Source organism: Nothoprocta perdicaria, unplaced genomic scaffold (genome assembly GCF_003342845.1).
Source record: "Nothoprocta perdicaria isolate Ctin4 unplaced genomic scaffold, notPer1 scaffold_0, whole genome shotgun sequence".
Lineage (NCBI taxonomy): Eukaryota > Metazoa > Chordata > Aves > Tinamiformes > Tinamidae > Nothoprocta > Nothoprocta perdicaria.
The window spans coordinates 2,771,222-2,797,540 of NW_020454092.1; the positions used below are offsets into that span (position 1 = coordinate 2,771,222).

Genomic DNA, 26,319 nt, shown 5'->3' on the forward strand with positions numbered 1-26,319 from the left:
TAAGTTTTTATAAATTCTGGTTCCATAAATAGACTTTATTTGTTAATCTAGAACAGAAATGTGTCAGATGTCTAGCCAGACTGGCACATAACTCAATATATCAAAACTTTTTTTTCCTTCTAACCTGGCAAGTTACACTGTTAATCTCCAGCCTTCTCTTGAATATCTATAGTAGTGTGGAGCAGTATGAACCTGTGGTTTTCTTCGAAAGAAAGGTTTTCTTAGAAGAAGATGGTAACCCAGGAGACAGATGTTCCCTTCCAGGAGAATGTTAAGCAGTAGTATTTTAGATAAACTACAACTCATGCTTTATTTCTTCTTTTTTTTTTTTTAACATAAACCTAAACAGATTATTCTGATCCATTCTCCATGGTTTCTTAATAACAGTAAAGCATCAGAAATTCTGCTGCTGAGAAGGCTCTCAGAATTATAAAGCAGCTTTATAAGTAAAGCAGCTTGTTTTGCCAACTTTCTATCCAGATTTCTTAATTTTATAAACATAAGCATGATAAACAAGAGCAGAACTTTATACCTTACAAGAATTATATTCAGTGTTCCAGAAAGTGGTAAAAGATGTCTTTCTATGCCTAAGGCAAATTCAGCAATTCCTTTAGCACCACCAAACAGCACTTGCAAGAAAGACATGAACTCATACTACCTTCCTGTAGAAAGCAGAGAACCTATATGGCTTTAACAGCGCATTAACCAGGTGTGATTTACTGGGTCTATTTACATTCTTCCTGTAGTGGGGGAACACTAGTGAACACTTACTCATGAGAAGTGATGACGGTTCATCAAATTGTTTAATTCCATCCTCTAAAAATGTTCCAGAATAAACAGGGATGGTCCTTCAGGGTTTTGACCTTTAATATCTCACACACCTAAGTTTCTCACTGTAAGCAATAGCCACAGTTGCTCTCAGTGATTATGACCAAATTAGATTTTAAGGATTACACAACGAAGAGGCAATTTGCAGCTCTGTCAGTTCACAGTGATGCCCGATGACTCTTGGTACATCCGGCTACCTTGCCAGCTTTCCACTCACTCATCTGCCACAGCAAGCAGACATGCCTGTGATTTACTCACCAAAATCACAACTTGCTAAGTTAGTTCAAATTCATCAGTGGTTTAAACTGAGATAGAGGCAACTGAGAAACAGGGACATCATCTTTCTTCTGGCAGCAGAAGACTTAAGACATCACTATCTTAAAAGTATCACAGTACAATCGCATGCTAAAGAGCTGATCTGTCATTCTGTACCTTGATTCTTGCTCTCACACTTTTGTTCAGCAGCCATCTCTTATGAGGTTTGAAGGCACCGCCGTAATGGCTATAAATTGCCACATACAGATATCTTTGCCACATATAAAACTAGGGGACAGGAGACTGGGGAAAAGCCACTCAGTTTGTTAGTTGTTAAATCTATTTTTGTGGTTTTCTGTTACCATATGCTATCTTAGATAATCTTAGGTGGATTCTATATCTTTTTAACTTCATTAAGTATGCCTATAATTTGGTATAAACATTTTATTTCTAAATTGTTGTGTTCATATGTTGCATTTAAATGAAATGGAAATAAGTAGCATTTCAAATAAATGGCATATTTGCCAAATACCTGTGGGGCAATAATGTAAGTGGAACGAATTCTCTGACCTTACTGTTATTTAACATCCAAATCGCTCATGCCCGCTAGAATTTCAATGTAAGTGATTTTTGAATAATTAAATGTAGCAAAGCAAACCCGCAACTGGGATTAGTGTATAGCATGCAGGTTGGTCATATTCATGGCTTATACAATATTTCTTCACCTGGGAAATAGGGCAAAAAATGCTTCATGGTTATTCAAGCTATTTTGGTCAGATTAAAGTAATTTAATTAAAATGTCCTCCCAACCTTCTTAGTAGCTTTTCAGAAGAGCTAACTTCTCTGCAGCAACATCCAGAAAAAGAGCAGGGTCACATCATACTAATATACTAAATGCTATATGCAAAGAACAAGAGACAACTGCAGCCCTGAAGAGCTCATAGTGAGAAATGTGAGAAATAAGACGAGCAGACTGTAGTATTGGGAAAAGAGATACAGACAGAGACGTTACTTTGTCTTCTTAGACATTATAGTTGTATGTGCTGTAGTTGGAAGTCCTAAAATACTAAGATAATATGGGATACCTAATATAGTACACCAAGAAAATATTGGATACTCCTTCCAAAAATGTATTTCAGAGTGCTATGATAAATATATGAAATCTAAGGCTAACTAATTCAGTTAGTTAACAAAATTGTAAGTTGCAATTATGCATCTAAACAAACTAAATTTGAATACTTATTAGTACGATGCCATAAATTAAGAATTATTCAGAAAATATGTATAGAAAAAAAGTTACACTATCTCAACACAATATCATAACATAAAAATGGCTGAATTGTATCCAATGACCTATCTAGGTGACCCTGCGTGTGCAGGGGGGTGGATTCGATGACCTCTGAGGTCCCTTCCAACCTTGGGCATTCTATGATTCTATGATCTCAGACAGATTAAAAATGCCTGACTAGGAAGGGCATAAAAATAGTGTCTTCAAAAATACAAAAAAACCCATGACCATCTCAGTAAAAGGCAAAGTATTTGGTGACTTTTTTTTTCAAATATTGTGGTTATTTCTTTTCCTAGCATAACATATGAACTACATGATCAATCGAGCAGGTGAGGAGGACTATATATCAGAGAGGCCTTAGAATCAAATCACATTAACTAACCACCTCAAGAGGTAACTTATAATTCATGGTCTAAACAAGAGAAAAACCTTTTTGAAACCATATTAACAATGATCTGGCTAAGAATGACAACCCTGATTTCCGATCCTGAGTGAGGCTATTTGTTAACAATAAGTTTCAACTCTCTTCTTTTTTAAGATAATAATTTGTATTAGAATATGTATATTTGTGTGTTCACATTTTAGCATATTCTTGGCCCTCCGGTTTTAGGAAATGCAAGTCAAAATTCTCTCCAGCATGCTGAGGATTTTTTCACATTTTAAAATTACTGCTGTCTCAAAGTATAAAAAAAAAAGGGGGGAAAAAAAAAGTCTATCTACCAGTATGCAAAGCAATGGCCTCTTTAACAAAACAGGTGATAGGTGATCAAATTAAGAAAATCCAGAAAACCAAGGGAGCACATAACAGGAGTTGTGCTAAATTCATGCTTACATATTATAGAATCAATATATAAGAATTCCAAACAAATCACTGCCTGCCATTGGACTGTCCTGCAAAGAAGAGTCATGTTGTTCACAGCAGATGAAATATTTCTCTGTGAAGCAACCAGTAAGTGTATGAAGAGTACTAGTGTCCGGGTAAGAAAGCTGCAAACAGGTTAAAAGAGAAAGCACGAACTAGGCTGAAGAATGACCCAGAATCTAAAAAATCAAAAAAAACAATCTTATTGTTTGATTTAGACCTAATACAATAATTGCTTATTAACCACTATATTATTTAGTATATTATTAAGCATTATTGATGTTAAAAATATTGTCAGCAGTTAATAAATTGCTTGGAAATTTGAACCCTGATGAAATCAATGAAAGTATGGCTCTTCTGTCCCATGTGTATTTCTAAAAACTTTATCCTTTACCAGGTGTGCTTCTAGGTGAGCATTATGTCCTATCCAGCTATAACAGACATTTAATAAGTTTTTCTTTTTTAAACATGCCTTCATATGACTTCTTGCCTTTCCAGCTAGATATGAAATTTGCAGGATAGAACCTTCAATGTCACTATAAGCAGGAGTGTTGTTTGTCCATTTGTCACTGTTACCTTCTGCAGACCGGGTGTGTATTCTTGTTAAATAGAGGCAAACAATTTGTATAATTTTTTGTTTGTTTGTTTGTTTTTATAGGTTTCATTGGTTAGTTTAATAGCCAATGCTTTGGGCTATTCTGAACTTGGTGCCATTAAATCGCTTAGGACATTAAGAGCTTTAAGACCTCTAAGAGCCTTGTCACGATTTGAAGGAATGCGGGTGAGATAAAACTTAATAAGTAAATAAGAATCAGTAAAACTGAATAAGTCTTAATTAGAACATTTTATGTGCATTTTATTTCTTGGAGATTAGACCTTGAGCTGAACAAATTTGCCTGCTCTATGCCATGTGGTTTTTTGTTATCCCAAATCTCTTCTATTGATTTGTGGACCTCTGAAGAAGAGGATGCGAATATAAATATTGTAGAATAGAGGATTTTTTCTTTCCTTCTCCAGTCTAGTGGAGACTTTATTTTTCCAATTTCTGTAGCTGGCTTCTATTCAGTTATTTTGTCAGCGGTTTTGATGTAAAAGGATTAGCTAGAAAACAAAGAAATAAAGCATTTGTAGTGAAGTAGATGCACCAGAAATTAAAGCCTCCCTGTGTCTCACTGTCTACTTGACTGGGGAAAAAAATCCCATACACCATGCTATGGGATAGCATGATAGATGAAATAAGAATGGAGTTGAAGGCAAAGACCAAGAGAAATTAGGAATTATTTTCTCAGCTAGGGCCCTTCACTTTTTATGAACATATCTGCTGCCACCTTACCTCGCCTCCTACACAGCTAAATCCTGCCTGTTGAGGAAATTATTAATTTCATATGGCACCAGTCTGACAAAAAGACTACTGCCAGCTGTCGGCTGAAACCACAGACTATGCTACTTTGTGAAAATAACCCTGAGAAAATTAACAGGGTCATGGTATTCAGAAACCTCTTTTACCAATTTCACCTCAAAGCAAAAAAATTGCATCGTGTTGTAAGAAGACGTTAGAATACACTGCTGTCAGTATGTACATGAAGTAAAATCATCCATAAATGCTCGATATATTGAGCAATGCTAATTTTACATGAAAATATTTTAATTCTGTCTTTCATATCATCATCTTCAATCTTATTCTGTTTTATTTCTGTATTCATATATTTTGATTTGTATTGTTGGAATTTAACATTTATTTCTCTCTTTTTTTCTAGAGCACACAAATTCTAAGAATCCATCTTGCTACTAACAGGTTTTCTTTTGTTTTTGTTTTTTTCAGACTTTTGTATTCTCTTAGTTTCCACACAGCTTTATTTCTTGCATTTTGCAATCTCACTGGTGAGCACCATTGATCATTAAGTAATGCTTTCTCCTTAAATTCTATAATGAAATACTTTAACTCTCAATTTCTTATTAATACTGATAAGCATTTCAAAGTGTTCTGATTTTTGATTGTTTGTTAACTGTTTATTTGGTCCAATTTGTGCACTAGGTGGTGGTAAATGCCCTTGTAGGAGCAATTCCATCTATCATGAATGTATTGCTGGTTTGTCTTATATTCTGGCTAATCTTCAGCATCATGGGAGTAAATCTGTTTGCTGGGAAGTTCTATCATTGTGTCAACACCACAACTGATGAGATGTTTGATGTCAGCGACGTCAACAACTACACACAATGTGAGGAACTCATAAGAAACAACCAAAGTGCTCGATGGAAAAATGTGAAAGTAAATTTTGATAATGTAGGAGCTGGATATCTTGCTCTGCTTCAAGTAGTAAGTAAATTTATGTTTTTTCTAATTGCTCTATTAAAAGAAATCTAGGAGAAATGGGCAATGTAAATCAGCTAAGCAGTGGAATAATTTGTTCCTAGCAGTGATATACAGCTTACACAACGGAACCCTTAAAAAGCCTCCTATTAAATTGCTGTTTTAAATTATTTTTTAATGGTATCATTAATATTACTAATTGCATTAATGATATTTGCTTAAATTTCCATTCTAAGGCTAGAGAATACTGTCTCATGGTGATTATAATCTTTATAACTGGAAAATAAATCTTTTTTAGTGCTACCACTATGTATACCTCAGGAATGCATTCCACGAGTCTCACTTGGTGGACAAGGCACAGAGCTCCTAATAGCTCTTGAAAAGATCCCTCCTTTCCCCTCCCCTCTGAGCTCAGCTATCTGCTAAGAGCAGAGGGCAGACATTCTATCCAACCAGCATGAAGTCTGCAACTACTGTCAATGGCACGCACATAACTTTTTTTTCTGGGTATTGATCACATCCATAACATCTCCTATATTTGTACTCCATTAATATAGGCCTTTTTTTTTTCACTCTGAGGTAATTATTCCTTTCTCAAAAGTCTGGTCAGAACAAAATCCATTTTCATTACGTCTATATTCATCTAGGAAACTATTTTGTAAGCGAAATGGTTAAATTAAAAATCTGTCAACCCAGTAGGTCTCCAGTTGAGGTATTTGTTCAAGTCTATTTGACCAGGTCTGGAAGAGGATTTAAGGAAAGGAACTGTATGAGAAGATCTAAAACAGGGGCACCTCATGTTTCATATAGTACGGAGACAATTATTTCCATTGCTTAAGGGGTTTGAAAGGAGAAGTAGGAATCCTCCAGTGGGTAGAATCTGAACAACTACTGAAGGACAGTTCCCAGCTGATTGATAGGCCTGATTAATCCATAGCACTTGTTTCTTGATTTTTTCAGATAAACCGCACTTGCTATACATATTCATATATTGCAATTAAAAGTATATGAAACCACAGAGACATTAAACTGAGGGCACTAAAGAAAATGTAAAATGTTTGTCACAAAAATACTGATGATTTATAATTTTCATAATTCATTACTGTTTGTTAGTCATTATAGTATTTATATAGTATAGTATATAGATATAGTATATTAAATAAATATTATTAGTAAATTATTAGAAGTCATGTTATTATATTCTACAATATAGTAGAATATATTCATTATTGTTACTCATACAAGATATAAGTCTGTAAATCCTACTTCCCCTTCTAATCATTTTACTACGCACTGCAGTACAGAAATTTCTTTGTTCTAGGTACTACCTGTACCTTCTATTTATGACAGTGGCATAAAGATTTTTACTGGTTCCTTGGCTGGGAATGGAGTATCTAATATCTAATATCTAACCCAAAACACAACCAAGCAAGCAATTTTGCTTAATTGATGCAGCTCTGCAGAATCACTTGTCTGTGATTTGATAAACATCTTTGTCTGAAGAGATGTCAGAAATTTCCCATTGTTGCTACTGTTCTGACATAACCAAGTTATCTAAGAATGATCTGCTTGTCCCTCCTGTCCTGGAGCAGAGCAGTGTCCCTAGCTGACCTTATTCTCAACTAATGTACCTGGCTTGAAGAATTTGTCTTTGAAGGCTCAGATGTGCTGAACAGTACTACTGAATGATGATGTTAACCTTCTAAATCCCAAACTCATTGCAATCTTTCTGCTAGAGTTTTACCTATGTAGAATTAAAACATTTCCAAAACACCATGGCAATTTGGACATGGCCAAAACATCCAAATGCCTGTTGATATCTGTCCAGAAGCCATCTCACTGTATTGCTGACTTCCTCAAGCAATGCTGTAACTGCCTGTCTCCACAAGTGACTGTAATTGATTCTACCTGAACACCTTTAATGCTGTCTTACCATCTGCAAGGTAAGCATTTGGCAGCTCCAAACGCACTGTGCCCTTGAGGATGCCTTCAGAGCTTTATTTTAATATTTCTGGAATAGCTTACAAAAAATTATGAAAAAAAAATATAGTATTACTATTAAAAAGTCTTTTATTTTTTTCTATATTCAAAGTAAAGGTCCAAATGCTGCGACCTCATTATTTTTCATGTTCTAAATTTTTACAAGGAAAATAAAACAAGTGTATTTTATTTCCAGGCTACTTTCAAGGGGTGGATGGATATTATGTATGCTGCTGTTGATTCACGAAATGTAAGTGTAAGAACCATGTTATCTTATGATTTAGAACTTATCTAAAAAACATAGTTTTCATTGTTTATTTAGCTTAAGCACTCACGTTATCTAGCTATGTAAGTATAAGTAGATTTTAAGACTGAAGATTATCTGTTAAATTTTAGATGTTTAGACTGACTACAGCCCTAAACAAAATGGTATTTACATAGTACAAAAAAGTGCAAAATAGATGCCTGATCTAGCTCTATAAAATCTGGGTTACACTCATATTGTGGCGTCACTACTCACAGTTGTACTCTCTGGCTGCAGCAATAGCCTGTAACGGTAGCTTCAGCATTTCTACACTGTACAGCAGTATGCAGTAGAGATGCACAGGTTCAGATGTGGGATCTGAAAGAGGTGAGACAATAACAAAAACCTCCTTAGAAACTTGCCTCAATTTAATAGATTTCACAAAATAGACACTCAGCTGAAGTTTATTGAAAGCATCTGCTCACAAGTGGGTAAGAACTCATTTTAGATCAGTAAAATGGGGCTCTCTCATCATCTCACTGTGAGATCATAAACTTGATTCTGTTATATGAAAATATATTGGACACAATGTAAATTATCTCAATTTGTGCTGTTAAATTTGTAAGTTGTAATGGCTGCTTTCAAACCCATATCCCCCTTCCCTTCTATTGTAGGAGCTTTGAGTTTTGTGCAAAACACTGCTTTTTACTTCTAGTATTCTCATAGGTAATACAATGTATAATACTTTCTAGGTAGAAGATCAACCTAAGTATGAGGACAACCTGTACATGTATCTTTATTTTGTCATCTTTATCATATTTGGATCGTTCTTTACCTTGAACCTTTTCATTGGTGTAATTATAGACAACTTCAACCAACAAAAAAAGAAGATAAGTATTTCAAATGTTTCCAACATATTGCTGAATTACGTAATTACAGTGAATTAATACCTTATTCATATAAAGCTAGTTACATTCAAAAGCTATTTCAAGTCTTTGAATAAAAAAGTCTCTTTTTTAACACAGTCCATGTTATATTTATAAATATGATTCTGATCTCATCATTCATGATGTCACAAGCAAGGCAAATCATAAATATATTCAAAATAATTATCAAATTATTTAAGAGTTCGAGTTTGAAATGAAGATTCAAAAAGGGAATGGGCATTACTATTTTGATTATGTGTTTACTTTATGCTATTATTTGCTATTATTTCATTTTGATTTTGAAAATTAAGATTAAATCATTTTAATAAAACTTATAATCTGCTGACAATGAAGATATAGTATGGCACTGTCTTCATGTAACAAACTGAAAACTGATTAAACAATGGGTTAAGAGTAATAGACCTCATAGGAATAGCATTTCAAATGCAGAGGAATGCATTTTAAGATTATCATATGATTATATTATTAATAATTAGTGATAGTAGTGATTAATAATTAAATTAATGATTTATTATATTATTAAATAGTATTTATAATGCACATAGTTTTACTACAATAGTTAAAATTATGAAAAATGCAAATAATTGCATTTAAAATATTTTTAAGCCCTGTAACTCTTAATGTTCAATTACCAAACACTGGATGATCCTTTTAAATCTTTGTATGCTGTGAAAAGCATATGATTTGGCCCCATAAGCAGCATTGTATAAATCTCTGTTGATTGTATGTCTAACTGGCAGAACAAAAACTATTGATCTCTAATTTATACATGGTGTCAGGTGTGTTGAGATAGCCCAGCACTGGGGCAGAGAATGCTCCAAGGTGACTTTTCCACCATCATTAAACCCCTCACACTAGACCCTAGTCTCTCCTCTGGAACAGTTCCAAAGGTGTCCCACTTGGCTAGTAGGCTGGACACCTAAGGGTCAACCCAGAGTTTAAGACATAAAATATACCAGTCTGGTTCATACCCACCAAACAGATCCTAATAAGTTATATGACAAGGTTAGTATAATATGGACTATTTTAGGCATGTGCAGGAAAGTGAACATGGAGACACCACAAATCTCAGCCATCACCAGGCAAGGCACCAGTAAGGTGTTTTTGATTATTTGTTTATCTGTGTTTTTTCTTATATTTGGTTTATATTATAAAGTGAAAATTTTAGGTACCCATAGTTTGAATACTCATATAAGGAGTATTTCTAGAAGATAAAAATTGTCCATTACTAAATTTGAGAGAGCTGAACTGAACTTAAATGTTTTAGCTGTGAATGTGATAGTAATTAGTTTTGTATTTCTTCTTTACTTTGGAGGTCAGGATATATTTATGACAGAAGAACAGAAGAAATATTACAATGCAATGAAAAAACTGGGGTCCAAAAAACCACAGAAACCTATACCGAGGCCAGCGGTAAGTAATTTGATTTTAATCTCCCTAATATGAAATCTTGAAGTCATCTTGGAATATTATTTTAGCCTACAAAAAAAAAGGTTATAAGTCTGGAAATGGACAAAGTTTCTGTCATAAACCTTTCTGTTCAGAGAACTAATCTTTAATATTTTATTTAAAATAAAGAAGTTTTAAACAAAATAAAGTCTATCTCTGAGATATTAAACTGTTCTGTTATTTATTCTAACATTTCAGCATTTCAACTGTGAGAAATGAGAGGCTGATATGAAATGATACTCTTTCAGTGTTTGGGGATGACAATGCCTGTTGGATGTTACCCACCAGGTGGTTGAAAAAAGGCAATTTAAAGAGAGGCATATGGTCATAAACAACCAGCTAAAAGTAAAGTATAACTGAGATATTGTGGTCATGGAGATATTGAGGCATCACTTGAGCTGGCCTAGTCGTGAGACATGAGACATACCATGTCAGCAAACGCAGTTAGTTGAAGGAAGAGAGAGATATTTCTGAGGCTGGCCTACCTTTCTAAAAACAGCCAAGAATAAAGATGAAAAGGAGTTTTCATTTGGCTAGAACTATTGCCCAGAACCAAGCAGCATCACCTATTTCATTCCAGAATACGATTTTCCAAGGCTACTGCTAACAAAGATGCTTCTCTTCCTGCCCATTTAGCAAATGGAGGTTCATTTCTTGGTCAGCTCTAATCTTAACGGGTTGAGACATGAGCAAGCATGGTTTAGGGGTAACTTAACAGAAGTAATGTGAATGGGTCTTGGTGTGCAATCAATTGCTAAGTCCTGCTTGGTTTTTCTTTCCCATTTGGCATTTGTAAAAATGAGTATTTTCAGAGTATAAGCAGTACTCTGTCTTGTTTTGCAGAACAAATTTCAAGGCATGGTCTTCGATTTTGTAACCAAACAAGTATTTGACATCAGCATCATGATACTTATCTGCCTTAACATGGTCACAATGATGGTAGAAACAGATGACCAGAGCAAAGAAATGGAAACAATTTTATCCCGGATTAACCTTGTGTTCATTATCCTTTTCACTGGAGAATTTGTCCTGAAGTTGATTTCACTTCGTCATTACTATTTCACTATAGGCTGGAATATTTTTGATTTCGTGGTTGTTATTCTCTCCATAGTAGGTAAGAGAAACTATTTATCAAGGGGATAATGGAAACAAAAGTAAACATTTGTTTCAAGAACATGGTAACTGCATGAAACATGCATGTTTCCTATATGACAATCATGTATTTCCTATGATGTTGATTCAGATCTCCTTTCTTTATAACACACAATATATAAAATGTTGTATACATGATTTTTACCACTCCCATAATTTCACTGTCATTTTTAAAACCAAAAGATATGAAGGATCTATCTGGCAGATTAAAATAGTCTGCAAATCTGTTTTTAGTAGTTGACACTGAAGCACATGTGAACGGGTGAGATTTTTAATTGCTCTTGCTAACTAAGATCTTGATGAATGCTTTCAGCCAGCTAAAACCTAACAAATCTCCGAGGTGCAATTTGCGAGAGTTCCAGGTACTTCAAGATGTGACAAAACCAGTCTTAAAGATTCCTGATACACCTCAGAGAGTCTTTGAGGCATACAGTGTAGATCTTCAGATAAACATTTCATTAATTTACATAAATTTATCTAACAATAACCCTGTTTTCCCAGCTGGATTTACAACATAAGGAAAGTATGATCGTATATTAACAACTTTCAAATAAATATAAAAACCTGTGTGATGCTTTGCAGTTATTTTGTTTCCTAGGAATTCTGACATATCTAGAAGTAAAAAGCCATAGATTTCCTATATTGACTGTTCTGAGAACAGCAAGAAATAAATGTCTTCATTTGTAATGAATTAATAAATTTAAAGATCTATTTTAAATACTTGTGCTTTTTTTTCTAGGTATGTTCTTAGCTGAGATGATTGAGAAGTATTTTGTGTCCCCCACCCTGTTCCGAGTCATTCGACTTGCCAGAATCGGTCGCATCCTGCGTCTCATTAAGGGCGCGAAGGGCATCCGCACTCTGCTCTTTGCTTTGATGATGTCTCTTCCCGCTTTGTTCAACATTGGCCTCCTGCTCTTCCTGGTCATGTTTATCTATGCCATCTTTGGAATGTCCAACTTTGCCTATGTCAAGAGGGAAGTGGGGATTGATGACATGTTCAATTTTGAAACCTTTGGCAACAGCATGATCTGTCTCTTCCAAATTACCACATCTGCTGGCTGGGATGGTTTGTTAGCCCCTATTCTCAACAGTGGGGAGCCAGACTGTGACCCACATAAAGATCATCCGGGCAGCTCTGTGAAAGGAGACTGCGGCAACCCTTCCGTTGGGATCTTCTTCTTTGTCAGCTACATTATCATATCGTTCCTGGTGGTGGTGAACATGTACATTGCTGTGATTTTGGAGAACTTCAGTGTTGCTACTGAAGAAAGTGCTGAGCCCTTGAGCGAGGATGACTTTGAGATGTTCTATGAGGTTTGGGAGAAGTTCGATCCAGATGCAACACAGTTCATAGARTWCAGTAAACTRTCAGATTTTGCAGCTTCTCTAGATCCTCCTCTGCTCATAGCAAAGCCAAACAAAGTCCAGCTTATTGCAATGGATCTGCCCATGGTAAGTGGGGACAGAATTCACTGCCTTGACATCTTGTTTGCTTTCACAAAGCGTGTTTTGGGGGAAAGTGGAGAGATGGATGCCCTCAGAATACAGATGGAAGACCGATTTATGGCAGCCAACCCTTCTAAAGTCTCCTATGAACCAATTACAACCACACTAAAAAGAAAACAGGAGGAGGTGTCTGCTGTCATCATTCAGCGTGCCTACAGGTGTTACCTTTTAAAGCAAAAAGTTAAAAAGGTGTCTAGTATATATAACAGAAATAAAAATAAAGAAGGGGATGGACCAGTTATAAAAGAGATAATCATTGATAAACTAAATGGGAACTCCACACCAGACAAAACAGAAGAGAGCTCCTCCACAACTTCACCACCTTCTTATGACAGTGTAACAAAGCCAGAAAAGGAAAAATATGAAAAAGATAAAGCAGAAAAGAACTACAAGGGTAAAGATGTCAGGGAAAACAAGAAATAAAAAGCTAAAAATTCTGCTTGTGGGACAACTTGTTTACAGTCTTTGAACATGAGGTGTCAACAGGACTCCTGTAGGAGGTTTATGCCAAACTGACAGTTTTTACATATATGTGTGTATGTGTGTGTGTATGCGCGTGTGTATATATACATTAAATATATATATACTTAAGGTCAGTGCCTATAACAAAACAAAACCATCATCATCAATCTGTGACTCTGTGAAACAGAGTAACCACCTTGACAAGTGGTTACTGTTTTAGCTACAGGTGACATCGCTAAGGACAGATACTGTGGCTCCACAGAGGACACGGCGTATGACACGTGTGAAGAACTGTACTGTCTGTTTCACATCCTGCAAAAGAAGAATACTTCTATCCACTGTTTGTAATTCAATCACCACATTTGTCATATTTTTACAAAATCGGTTATTAGTGAATTTATCATTTTTTTAACTCACAGGTTGTTTACTATTCTATGCGACTATTTTTGTAAAATGGGATTTATGTTGGGGAATGAGGTATGAAGGCCAGGATTCTCTCAGATTCTCTGTAATGTACAGATAGAAGTGATTTACACAGACATGCCACACTTGTCAATCATGCATGGATAAAAATACAACATTGCTCCAAGCTAAAAATTTTTAAAACTTTCCATGTTTCATGGTTGCTCTAAAATTTGAGGCATTCCAACTATTAGTATGGCGTAATCTGCATTCAGATTATGCACATCCAGATACTGTGCCTGAAAAGACTCCTCTAATTTACAGGAATTTGCAATGGCTCTTTTTCAAGCAAATCATTAAACGTGAACAAGCTCTTCTTTTTGTTAAATATTCACAGATGAAACAGTGTGGTTTCTGCACTGGAAAAACAGCTTCACCAAAATATATCTGAAGACTTTTGATTTTTTTTTAACAGCTCCACTTTCTACCTGGACTATTCTTTAGCCTGTCTTCTCTCATTCAGGCCAAGATCCAGTGAATCAATTCAATACCTTTTGTCATGTAAATATTCATTATATACTGTCGTGCATATTTGAGCATGCAGTTGAAATGTCTTTGCCAGTGAATTGCATCAAATTTGTACCATAGTACAAAAAAATTGCAAGAGTTCACCAAGACATATGTGGCATTCTGTACCATTATAGATAGTTTGGAGAGTATCATGGATGCCTGTCAATGCTTTTGCTGCTGTATCTTGCTTCTTCCACTGTTCACAGTCTCCACTATAGGAAACCATATGTCAGTGGTGAAGTGAATCAAGTTGTCCAGACAGACCTCATTCTTTCAAATCATTAAGCAATAGTGTGCAGCTATTTATAAGCTTCTTTAGTTTTGCATTTTAAATTTGAAGTGGCTACTATATGGTGTAGAGTCAAACTGTACAGGCCCTCTTGCAAACTGTTTAACCTGTTGAAAATGTGATTAGCCTATATAAATAATGTAAAGAGATATTATTTGGCAATGGTTTTGTATATAAGAAAAGTGTCTTGAAGTTTAGATCACAGTTTCTTAAATTTGTTTTCTCATACACTTATCTTATTTTTTGACCACAGTAATCTCCAACTGACTTCATTACAACATGACGGAAAAAAAGTATTTGTAGGCTATCTTGTTTTAATATATTTGCAGATATTTCAATGTGAAGTAATTTGTGTAAATCTGGAACCCAGCTTACTGTTTCCAAATAGTTATATCTGGTATCTGGGCATAGCAAGGAAAGTATTAGGGAAATGTTTGAATTTCTAGCACTGTTTGCATCAGAAGTTCCAAGATAGTCTTAATGTTCATAAATCCTTGCTATTTTGCAGTGTCTGTTTACATAGATTATTCTTCTTTTTGAATCAAGCTGCATTAGACTTGTACAAATAGAATCAACACTATTTCCCAGAACAAAATGGTACATTTGTATAATGAAAGACATCAGGACATTTTCTGTTTCATACACAAGCTGTGTATGTTAAATGTAGACTCTTTCTTTTACTAATGCTTTTGACTTGTAATGTGCTAGTGAAATGCATGCAGGAAAGTGTTATTACTATAAACAACATAAACGATATAACATATGAGACATATGAGCCAAAAAATAAAGATTTCATTTTTTATTGTATTTATTTGTCTCTCTTTGTATGGGGAAAAAAAAAAAAAAAAAAAAAAAAAAGGGTCAGCCCTGGCAAACCTTACCAACCCACAAAACCCACAAAGACACTGTTCAGTTTCTGTGATTCTGAGTGAGCCACATTGCTCCCACCAAAGGAAGGAGCTTCTAGAATTTCTATTCGGCATTACACACACCTCTCCTGTGCTTCCCGACCATTTGAACAACAGCGACATTTGAAAAACTCCTTAAGTCCTTTTAGGCAGGCCAACAAAGATGGCTATTCCAGTCAAACATGGTTATGTAATATGCCTATTGCCTTATACTCCTAGTCCTTCTCCATATATTCCAGGCAGAAAAGGAAGATTCCTTATTGGGTCCTGAAATCCTCACAGTAAGCCTGTACTGATTCCTGTCCACAAACAACTGCATTTTCAAGGGGTCCAGGCAAAACACCTTTTGCTATGTCTTAAACCTCTTCTTCATCTCCTGTTGCCAAAATGACACTAGGAATGCTGACAGGTGACCTAGGTCATTCTTTTGGTATATGTTTATTACTTGTCGTTTCTTTAATAATTTTCCAGATTAAAATATTTCCACACAGATGTCCAGAAAGGAGACATTCTTATTCAGTTCACTGCAAATGAATTCATAGGGCAGCTGAGTTTACTGCTGCTCCCAAGCAAATGTTCCCGGCAACCCCAGTGCCTCACACGAGCTAATGCAGCAGCACTAACGTGCACAGTCATGAAAGAATAATGAGTTTGCAGAATTAACTGAAGCTAATTCAGCATTGAAGTGATTTTACCAGAGGAGGAAAGCTCCGTGCATGGCACCAAAAAACCCCACTTCTTCCAAGAAGGGGCAGACTGGCCACAGAAAGCATGACAGGGATGTCATGGCGAGTTATGTTTCCCAGGAGCCAAGTACATTCTTTGTGCAATTCATTCATCCATTAATGGAAGTTGTGATCACTCCACACTTCTTCAGATCCATTACGAACTGCAGACTGTACTTATATTTATTAAATATATATATATAAACTAATCATTTGGAAAGTTAAATTATGATGACAACTAATAATAAACAAGAGAGCCCTCAGAACTCAACCCTAATGTATAAGACTCAGAGACTACACCACTATTACTGCTACATTTCAAAGAAATCTGAGCAGGCAAACAGGTAACTGAACTAAGAAAAAAAAATTTAAAATATGTTTTCATTACTTTCTTTTTGTTGCCTGCTTGAAGAATCTTCATTATCCACTCAGAACAGAGAAAAAGTACCATGTGTCTGAGGATGAACACCACAGAAATACTTGTTATAAATAGAGCAAATAGAAACCACATTATATTAGTCATTTGCTCAAATGGCAGAGCTAGCTATAACGGATGCCTTCTAAAAGATCCTGATTAGTTCACGTACATTTTGCAATCCAGACAGGGTAGGGTTTTGAGTGGGGGCTGGGGGACGTGCTTTGGCCGCTGCCCCCAACGCCTCAGCGCAGGTTGCGCTTCGTCTCTGTAACGCAACGCACACTGTCCACCACTTAACAAATTAAACACTTCACCCTCCTGGAAGAGAATATGCTGCAACACAAACCTCAGCGAAGCTAAGAAAATAAATTGCACTGCAACAGCCCACGTAAAGTGAAGCCAATTACTGTCTCTCAGGAGAGAGGACAAATCACATGCATCTCTGCAGCAAGTGCTGTGTTTGATGCATATTAGAAAAGACACATCATGAACAATTTATAGCAGTAAAGCAGGCATCCGTTCCCAAGCATTCCACACTTAAAGTACATTTCCTGTGCAATAAAAGCCATTTAATGCTCTCCACATAACCTACATTGAGGGAGAAAGGGAAAATGGCACCCGCCCTGAAAGGTATTCTTTGTTCTTATCTGAAACGTATGAAATCATGTCCTCTATTGAATTCCTGCTATCCTATAAACTTGCAGCAATCTCATGAGCATTTCAAAATCAGAGGATTATTTATTCTCAGCTGTGAAACGCTCCCAGCCGGTACCCAGGTCACAGCGCCCGGTGCCTCCTGCCTTGCTGCGCAGGAAGCAGAGCCAGGAGCCCCCCACAACCTCAACGGGTGAAATCAGCCACCCTGGAGGCAGGGCGGCCCCAGGGTCTGCTCCATCCGACAGCCCTACACAGTGGCACCCCATTGGGCAAACCACAACCAGCACACGAACCAGGCAATAGCAGCTATATTCAGATACATGCAAGTTTTTTAATTATGTCAGACAAACTGTGTAAGTGGTTGCATTACAAATATCTTTCCCAGAGAACTGGAACTGAGTGACTCAGTTGAACAGCCACAAAAATTTACATTTAATCGTATTTTTTCTCTTGTTGCTGTTACAGGAGGAAGACAGTGATGGGCCTAATTTTACAACTCTGCAGGAAGCTCCGAGCTCTGGTACACACTTCAGAGATCCCAGCTCTGATCTAAGGAAGGAAATTGATTGACCCAGAAAAAATAACAGCTTTTTGTCTCTGTTGAACACCAGTGGCCTTATCCTACCTCTTCATGCAAATCAGCAGAGAAAGACCTGAGAAGCATGTGAAAGCAAGTAATGAGAAAGCGGTATAAACTCTCTCTGCCTTAACTAAGGGACATTACATGAAAGATACAAACACAAAAAAGATACAGTTTTAAAAAAGAGTTTTAGCTTTAACTGGCACCCTCAGATCCCAACATGTGCAACACGTATCATAGGCAGCACTTATTCTTCAAACTGGATTTTGCTACTGCAACTCAAGGCACCAGGGAACAGACTATTATTTTAAAACTCCAAAAGCGATGAGGGACAAAACTGGCACAGCATATGTCACTTCCATGAACGTGTGCTGTGTTGCAGGGATGTTACTAACATCTCCCATCTGCACCAGGCATATCTTTAATTTATATGTTGCAGAGTTTGTGCAGAAATGAGGGCAAGCAATGACTTTTATTTTACCGTTATTATCTTCATTTCATAAGGCAGCATCTTAACTCAGAGTCTATATTTTTGCCTGCTTAATTCACAGGTATATTTTCAGTTACATGTTTTAGACATATGTACCTATAACTGTTTCATTTAGCATCTATCTCCTTTCAAGAATGAGAAAAATTTCCCTGCTTTATTTCAGTTGTGCAATAGGAAATGAGAAAAGTCACCATTTGTATTGGAACTACCTGGATTCTCCAGCTTTCTGGGTTTCTGGTAACCAGGAGAATTAGGACTCTAAACATGAAGCAACATGCCGCGTGCTGACCATGGGCGTGGGCAGACGCAGTGGCCTCCGAAGCGCACGTGGCCTCCAGGGCAGCCCCAGCACACGGGAACAGCCCAGAGGCCCCGCTTCATCTGTCTTTGACCCCGACGGGAACTCAGCAGGACTCTTACATTGGAACCTTAGGTGTCTTCACAGTCAACATACATGAGGAAATGTTACATCCGGTAAAGAGCTAAAATTTAATATATATTACTGCTATCCCTGTAATATTGCTAGAACAAGCAACTCTTTAAAAAGGTGTATTACACTGTTAAGAGGTGAATGGAGCAGTGAGTGCAGAGTGGTGGCTGGGCTAGGAAATTTTTAAAGCAATTTTTTGTTCTTACAATGACTCCTATGTTATTTACTGTAAATATGCAAGTATGTAAAGCATACTCCTTTGCATTTCAAATTAGAATATATCACTGAAAAATTTTTGAAGAGAACACAGTTCCGAAGCCTGGCTGCTCCTAATGCAGAATTGGTGTAGGAGAAGCTAGAGATTGTAAATATTTTACAGTAAAATGATATTTCTGTATTTTCCAGGTCACTGCCTCTTTCTTTCTGTTCCTCTATCATTAGGAGCAAATTGCAGGCTGAAGGAACTGCTGCATTTGAAGATGGAGTACAAAGGAGGCCAACGGCTCTCTGCAGCTCGCTGAGGCTGTGCTGCTCCACAGCAGCACAAATCCTGCGTACAGAGTCTCTTCCCTGGGAAAACCACAATCCAGGTGGTAACTCCATTCCCTCACCATGTGTGTTTAGAGCAAATCTTCAAGGGAATGCCAGCTACAGACTTGTCGTCCATTTAGCCATTTCTCTCCAATTAATATCCCATTAAAAAGTCAGGGTTTCCATTTTACTCTCCTCATACACTTTACTTTTCCTCTCTGTCTGCCCACATTAGGACATCTCAGTCAGACCTTGGTGCTGCCCTGCACAATGTTCCTGGCTGGACATTAGGTACTGCAGCACTGAATAATACTTATAACAACACAGATTAGAAACTCTTTTCCACAACTCAACTGCACCGAGTCTTACCTGTAGACATGGACTGATAGCTGCACACTCCTCCCAGTAAAATTTCAGATATGTAAACAAAAATAAGGTCAAACCATATTTAATCACAGAAATCCTATAGGGCCCTTTTCACATGAAATGGCTGACAGCTTTTGTGCACCAGAAGACTTGTAACTTCTTAATTCTACCTACCTAAATTCCTGGACTTAATGAGACAGGACGCAGTCTCCACTTACTCTCACTGACATTCCTACCATGGTATATCAGCTTTCTGTCATGAGATGTGGTCACAGCTACAGAACCCACTCTTCCCATTCAGATTATAGTCCTAAACTGCTGCTGTATGAATCATTAATCTGCTTTCACCTCACTGCTGGAATACCTTCCCTTCCGGAGCGTGCAAAGCCTACCTCCTTGGGGCCTCGAGTCAAGGATAGACCAAATAGACAGATACATATAAAACATCCTATAATGCTCAGGCACTATGCCCATGCAGGCACAATGCCCATGCAGTGCTTTTGTATTTCTAACCCATAAAGATTTTAAAAGGCAAACACGAACAGCCACTACAGAGGCTCTTCTAACTGCAGTGATGTATTCCCTCCCTAATTCCAGCATCCCTAGCAGCATACATGCAAACAACAAAGCAGGCTTAGAACAAAGTGCGACCCACATGAGATGTCCCCCACGGGGCACGTGTGCAGGCCCCTGGCGCAGCTCGGAATCACCGTGGTCTCCCAGCGCCCTCCCGCAGGACTGCACGTCGCCATGGTGACAGGACATCACCACCTGCCTGCCCCTGCGCCGCGCCGGAACGCCCGCTTTGTTCCGCTGGCACCCAGCGCACACAAACAACCGCTCCCAGCGGACAACGAGGAAAAGGAAGAGAATGCCTTTTCAAAGTACATGCTAATCCAAAGAAAGCCCCCCATTTATTAATAAAGACTTATAAAAATGGAGGAGCAAGAGTGCCTGAAAATTTTGCCTGAATGTAATCACTTCCATTTCCTCAAAATGCAAACTGGACATAAAAGGGATGCTTTATATGCAACAAGTCTAAAATGAGGGCTTCACATAAACACATTTTATGAAGGGTGCATGTTACTGCACGTTGCTTTTATTCCAGTGGAAACACAAACAGATTAGTAAACACTGCTCGTCTGCAGTGAGTACAGCTTGCAGCATTTTGCCTTTTTAAGGACCCTGAAGATCAGCTAACAAAAACCACAGAGAAACTGGCTACCCAATTATCACGTTGCTGCTCAGAGAAAGGAAGATGTAAACCGCATAAATTATGAAAGTATGTATACCAAGTGCCTCTGGGCACAAGGCAGACGCCAGCCCAAGCCGAATGGGAGCAGAGCTCCTCTTTCTCGCCCCATTGATCCTCATATTGGGAATACCTTCGGTAGCCCTTCACAGATACTGGATCTGTGTGCGTGTCCCTCCCTAAACCTCATTTTTTTGCAAGCAGGACACATGGCCTGTCTCCTCTCTCCCCAGCACAACTGCTTTTCCCAGCAAAGGATCCTTACCAGTCGACTTGCAAGTATTTTGCGTGTTCAACAGGTCATCTGACTGGGGTGGCTGCAAGATGAGGACTGAAAAAAGCAAGTCACAGAATTCTCCCTGCCCTGCAGTTTAGATTTATTATCACAGACAATCTACTTTTTTCCAGAGGTTATACACCTGAATCAAGTTATTTCTCTGTTTCCCTAAATTGGAAGGGGTTACTGCATTCCACAAGCTCTGATGGACTCATTTACATGTACTGGTTTTCCTACGAGTGGAAAAGACCATATACAGATAAGATGTTCCTGCCAGAAATTAAGTAATGCTGGCAGAAGTGAAGAACATGAACACAGGCAATACTTGGAATTCCTCTTCAAGGAGTCAAGTCAGGACTTGTCAGGAAAGGAAGGTCAAAGTATTTAAGAATCTGTGTTCACTGATATTCTTCCGTTCTTTACTACTCCATTTGTAGAAAATAAGAATTTTATTTTCCAAATGGTTAGCAGAGAAGGCTACAAGAGTTTTTAAAAGAGTTTTTTTCACGAAAAATGAAGACAGCTCTGGATTCTGACATACATTATCGGGGGGGCGGGGCTTAAACTCTCTGCCCATAGGCACTATTTCCCAACACACACTTAGTTAACAGCCGGGCAGAGCTTCCTTCCTTTAACAGAACATTAAGGTTCCATTTCTAAAAAGCAAAATTCAGCAATGCTGGGCTTAAGCTCGCGTATGCTAAACATACTCTGCCATCTTGTGGGGACACAGTACAATACGCTGCTTTTTAACATTATAAAAATTTTAATAGCCATATATTAATATCTTGGTTCACGCATTATGTGCCGAAGAGTAGACAGTAGGATTTTTGCATGAAAAAAATGCAATATACTGAAACTTGAAAAAACATCAGTAACATTAACTAAAAACAGTCAAAAAAAAATTTGAGTAGCCGTAAGTGCTTTGGGGGTTTTCGTTTGCTTGTTGTTGAAATTTCAGCTGTACCATAAGCCATTCTCAAAGCAGCAGACACCCGTACCTGCACTCACGAAACACACGCACACTCGCTTGCGTTCCCATGTAACTGAATCACAAAAACGCTTCCACATGAACACGAAACATGTGGCATTTGAACAGCTCTATCCATGAAGAGCGGTCAGACACAAGCTTTAAATTTAATACTTAATGATCTATATCTGTAACGCTACAAATTGAATGTGCTACGTATCCCATCATGTCTTTGTATTTAGAAGACAAAAGTCCACAATAAAAAAATGAGTAACTGCAGTTTGTTAATCTATGCTATGTCAAATCTGTTAGGCATACTTTATTGTTAGTCCTTGAGTAGAATTACTTTAAATTCATAAAATTTGGGGGTAGGAGTAATACACCAGAGTGAAGATGGGTTGAGGAACACTCAGTTTCAGTAAATTACAGGCTCAATAAGTAAGCCTTTATTTTCTTCCTACTGATTTCACAAGGAATATAACCTAATAGCATATCGGATATGCATCTCTGCATGCTAATCAAGAATAGCTTCTGATAATAGTCAGTAGTGCAATTTCAAGCTTTGACTTTTCCCACTTTTGTGTGACTACCAACTATTTCCAGTATATTAAAATTACTACTGAGAAGTTTCCAGTAACTAAATATTGCACTTCAGAGTGGTCATCACATTTAAATAACACACTAATAGGATAATTTTATAATTTATTTGTATAATCCATCTAGATTGTTTCTGTAGCACTTGACAAGTGTAGTATCAGTTACACCAGAAAGCACTGTGTAATTTCACTTAAACAACAGCAGAAACGGAAGCTTGATTAAAGTTGGATCAAGAGAGTAAGATGTGTTTTTTGAAACAACAATCATTCATGGGAATTACATTCAAGGTATTGGTTCAGTTCACTAACCAAACGGCTGTCTGCAAATCTACAATCTAGACATGGAATCTAATGTGTCAAAATACCTACCCTATCTCAGCACCAGTCTTAACACTCCAAATAGACTCTGTTGATATCTGAACACAGATATCTTTTAAAAATATTAATGATACCAAATGAAATAGTTTTTTACCTTATCTGTAACTTTGCCATTCCTTATTACTAACAAATATTATCTACGCATAATAAAATACAATTAAGTGAACTTCACAGAATCGCAGAATGGTTGAGGTTGGAAGAGCCCTAGAGCTCATCCAGTCCAACCACCTGCTCAAGCAGAGCACAATGGCACAGGGTGGCATCCAGGCAGGTTTTGAAGATCTCCAGAGAGGAGACTCCACAACCTCCCTGGGCAGCCTGTTCCACTGCTCTGTCACCCTCACAGCAAAGAAGACCTTTCTCACATGGAGGTGGAACTTTCTGTGTTTCAACCTGTACCCATTACCTTTTGTCCTGTCACTGGCACCACTGAGAAGACTTTGGCCCCATCCTCCCTACATTCTCTCCTCGGGTACTTATATATATTGATTAAATTCCCTCACAGTCTTCTCCAGGCTAAAAAGGCCCAGCTCACTTAGTCTTTCCTCATACAAGAGATTCTCCAGTCCCTTAATCGTCTTTGTCTCTCTACAATGGACCCTTTCTAGAAGTTCCACATCCCTCTTATATTATACAAGGCTTCATTATTATTATTATCCTGAGAAAATCACACTGATGTTTCCTTTACAAAGAGGTTCTACAAATGTCTTCCCATATCCAAAATATAGACCGTAAATCTGTTGCCCGAATTTGGGGATTCTTTTCTTCTTCTTGTCATCTCTTTGTTACCACGTATCACCTCATGCTCATCCACTAGAAAGTATAACGAAGGTTTCACTGCACTCTGTTTAGAAGCAGCCAGACTGTACCTGCCAAGAGTGACTCACACTCATAAAGCAACAGGTTTATCAAGAGATAGTTGCCATGGCAAACAGGTAGTGAGTTCAATTTTATATGAATCAAAAGAAGAGAAATAACCTCCAAAATATCTATGCACTATCTCCAGTCCACTATGTCTTTCTTCCTTCTGCAAATGTTACTGAGCCAGTGGTATAAAAATAAGCAAATTAAAATAAGCAAATAAGCAAGTATAAATTAGATAAATTTTGATCAAGAGATTAACACAGTCTCAGTATTAAAACTCATGAGCTACAGAAATATCAGATCACTCTCCAGCAAAGAGTTTAGGAAAAAAAAACAGTTTTGCAATTCTTTTAAGGAGGAGAAATGGTATGAAATTGAAACAAAAACATATATACCTATATGGTACATATATGCAAGATATACAGTCTTAAAGCAAAAACAACTGTATCACAAAAGTACAAGTGCCATTCAGAATATCTTCCCCAAAGCAGTAAAAACAAACAAAAAACCTGATCGCTCAACATTATTTGCAAAAATTTAACACAAAAGACACATAAAGAGATTTGATACACAAAACCTGCAACCTTCTCCAAAGACGATGATTTTAAAATTGCACTGTAATAGTACAGTTGCTTCACTGCTTCTCATATATATCATTTTTATGCACACTGAAATTCTAGTAAATCATACACTAAGTTGTGTTCCGTTTTGTTTTCCTTCCTTTCTAATTGTACAAACAGAATTTGAAGGTCAATTGAAGGCTATTTCTAACTTTTCTCATAACACTGATAGAACATGTTCTTGCTCCACAGGCAGTAATTTACCTGTCACTTTCTTTGCCCAAGTAAATGACCACCTTGTCACCTCCTTGCCCTGCTTATATCCCGTTCACTCTTCAGAAGTCAGATACCTCTTCTTTTTTCATATGATCTGAGACTAATTATTCTCAATTGTATTTAGTTTTGAAGTTAATTATTTCCATTTCAGATCTAAAAAGAGGCTTGTATGACCAAATGCTAGTGTACTAATCGTTCCATGAAAACATATCACCTATACCCACAAATCCAATCTCCTAGCATGGTAGACACAATCTGTAGCATCAACATCTTCTGTGTAATTATTTTCATAACTTAGAGATCAGTGTCCCCCTTTACACATCCTATCAAGTTACTTACAGCTTTTATATATACTGCATTGCATAATTAATGAGGTGATACAGCTGAGATTTAAACATAATAAAAACATTACAGGTTAAAACTTCTGTAATATGCTTGCAATGATCAAAAGCCATTTTAATCCCTGTGTGGTTGGGTGAGACAGCTGCTAAACATACCCTTTGCCTGAAGCTTTAAGACATGAGTCAATATGTCCAAGCAATTAAGGAAAGGAAGAGAAAAGGGGTTGAGTTGTATTCCCACCTTGCTTCCTTTACAATAGAGGGACACATTTCTGTAAAGTGGAGTTATCAGTAGTGATATTGATTTTCTTTGTAGAATGCCTTAATCTTTAAAGACCCAATAAACAAAATAGCTAGGATATATTATTTCTTCTCCCATGATGGAGGGAAGAAGAATAAGATTCAGTATGCACAGCACACAAAAGACTGTGTAGTCAAGTCAAAGAGCTCTGTCCACAAAGAAAAGTGAAAACAAGGTCATCAAGAATTAAGATTAACCTACTATAATCAGGAATTAAGAATAACTACTTAGCTACTACAGTGTTACTTACATTGAAAAAAACAGAAATTTCAGATAGATCATATTTACTTTTAAAGGAGGTAGCCATCTGCCATGAAAGAAATTTTGTTGAAAAACCTAGTTACCTACTGAAAAACAGAACATTCTTAATCTCTAAGATTAAGAATTTCCTAAATAATCATTCAAGTGAAGTAATGTCTTAAAGAAAATAAAAGCATCTTCTTCCACTTCGGTTCTATGACTCCACTGAGCTTAAAATACTTATCACATTCTCTTTCCCATTTCTCATACTACTTTGCACATTGATTCTGAACAAGGCTGAAAATGTGGACATGTTAAGAACGGCAACCCATGAGACTCAGCAGGAATGTGGAAATGAGATGGGGGTAAATAAAACTTTTCCTTGCTCTATTTTTCTCTATTATCTACCAAGTTGACCAAGAAACACTGAAAAGTGACAAAACTTCCTTACATCATGTTATCTGCTTTCTTATTGCCATAAAGACTGGAAACAGAATACAAAACTGAACTGCAAATAGTGCTATAGTGAGAAAGATGGTAATGTCACTCTTTATGTGACTGATCAATTCACTGATTGGATACTGGCTGTGAAAAATCAGTCAGCATGGATA

The 26,319-nt window shown here is 37.1% G+C and overlaps 1 protein-coding gene across 1 annotated transcript in view; it reads left to right on the forward strand.

Annotated features, from left to right (window-relative positions):
- LOC112957237 (sodium channel protein type 2 subunit alpha-like) overlaps positions 1–14,628 on the forward strand; it is a 59,749-nt gene extending 45,121 nt beyond the window's left edge. Inside the window, exons 23-29 of the mRNA XM_026050867.1 lie at positions 3,892–4,014; positions 5,269–5,550; positions 7,721–7,774; positions 8,521–8,658; positions 10,024–10,128; positions 11,008–11,278; positions 12,056–14,628. Of these exons, the coding sequence (XP_025906652.1) occupies positions 3,892–4,014; positions 5,269–5,550; positions 7,721–7,774; positions 8,521–8,658; positions 10,024–10,128; positions 11,008–11,278; positions 12,056–13,248 (2,166 nt within the window). The 3' untranslated portion in view covers positions 13,249–14,628. The remainder of the gene's footprint in view (positions 1–3,891; positions 4,015–5,268; positions 5,551–7,720; positions 7,775–8,520; positions 8,659–10,023; positions 10,129–11,007; positions 11,279–12,055) is intronic.
- The last annotated feature ends 11,691 nt before the right edge of the window (positions 14,629–26,319 follow it).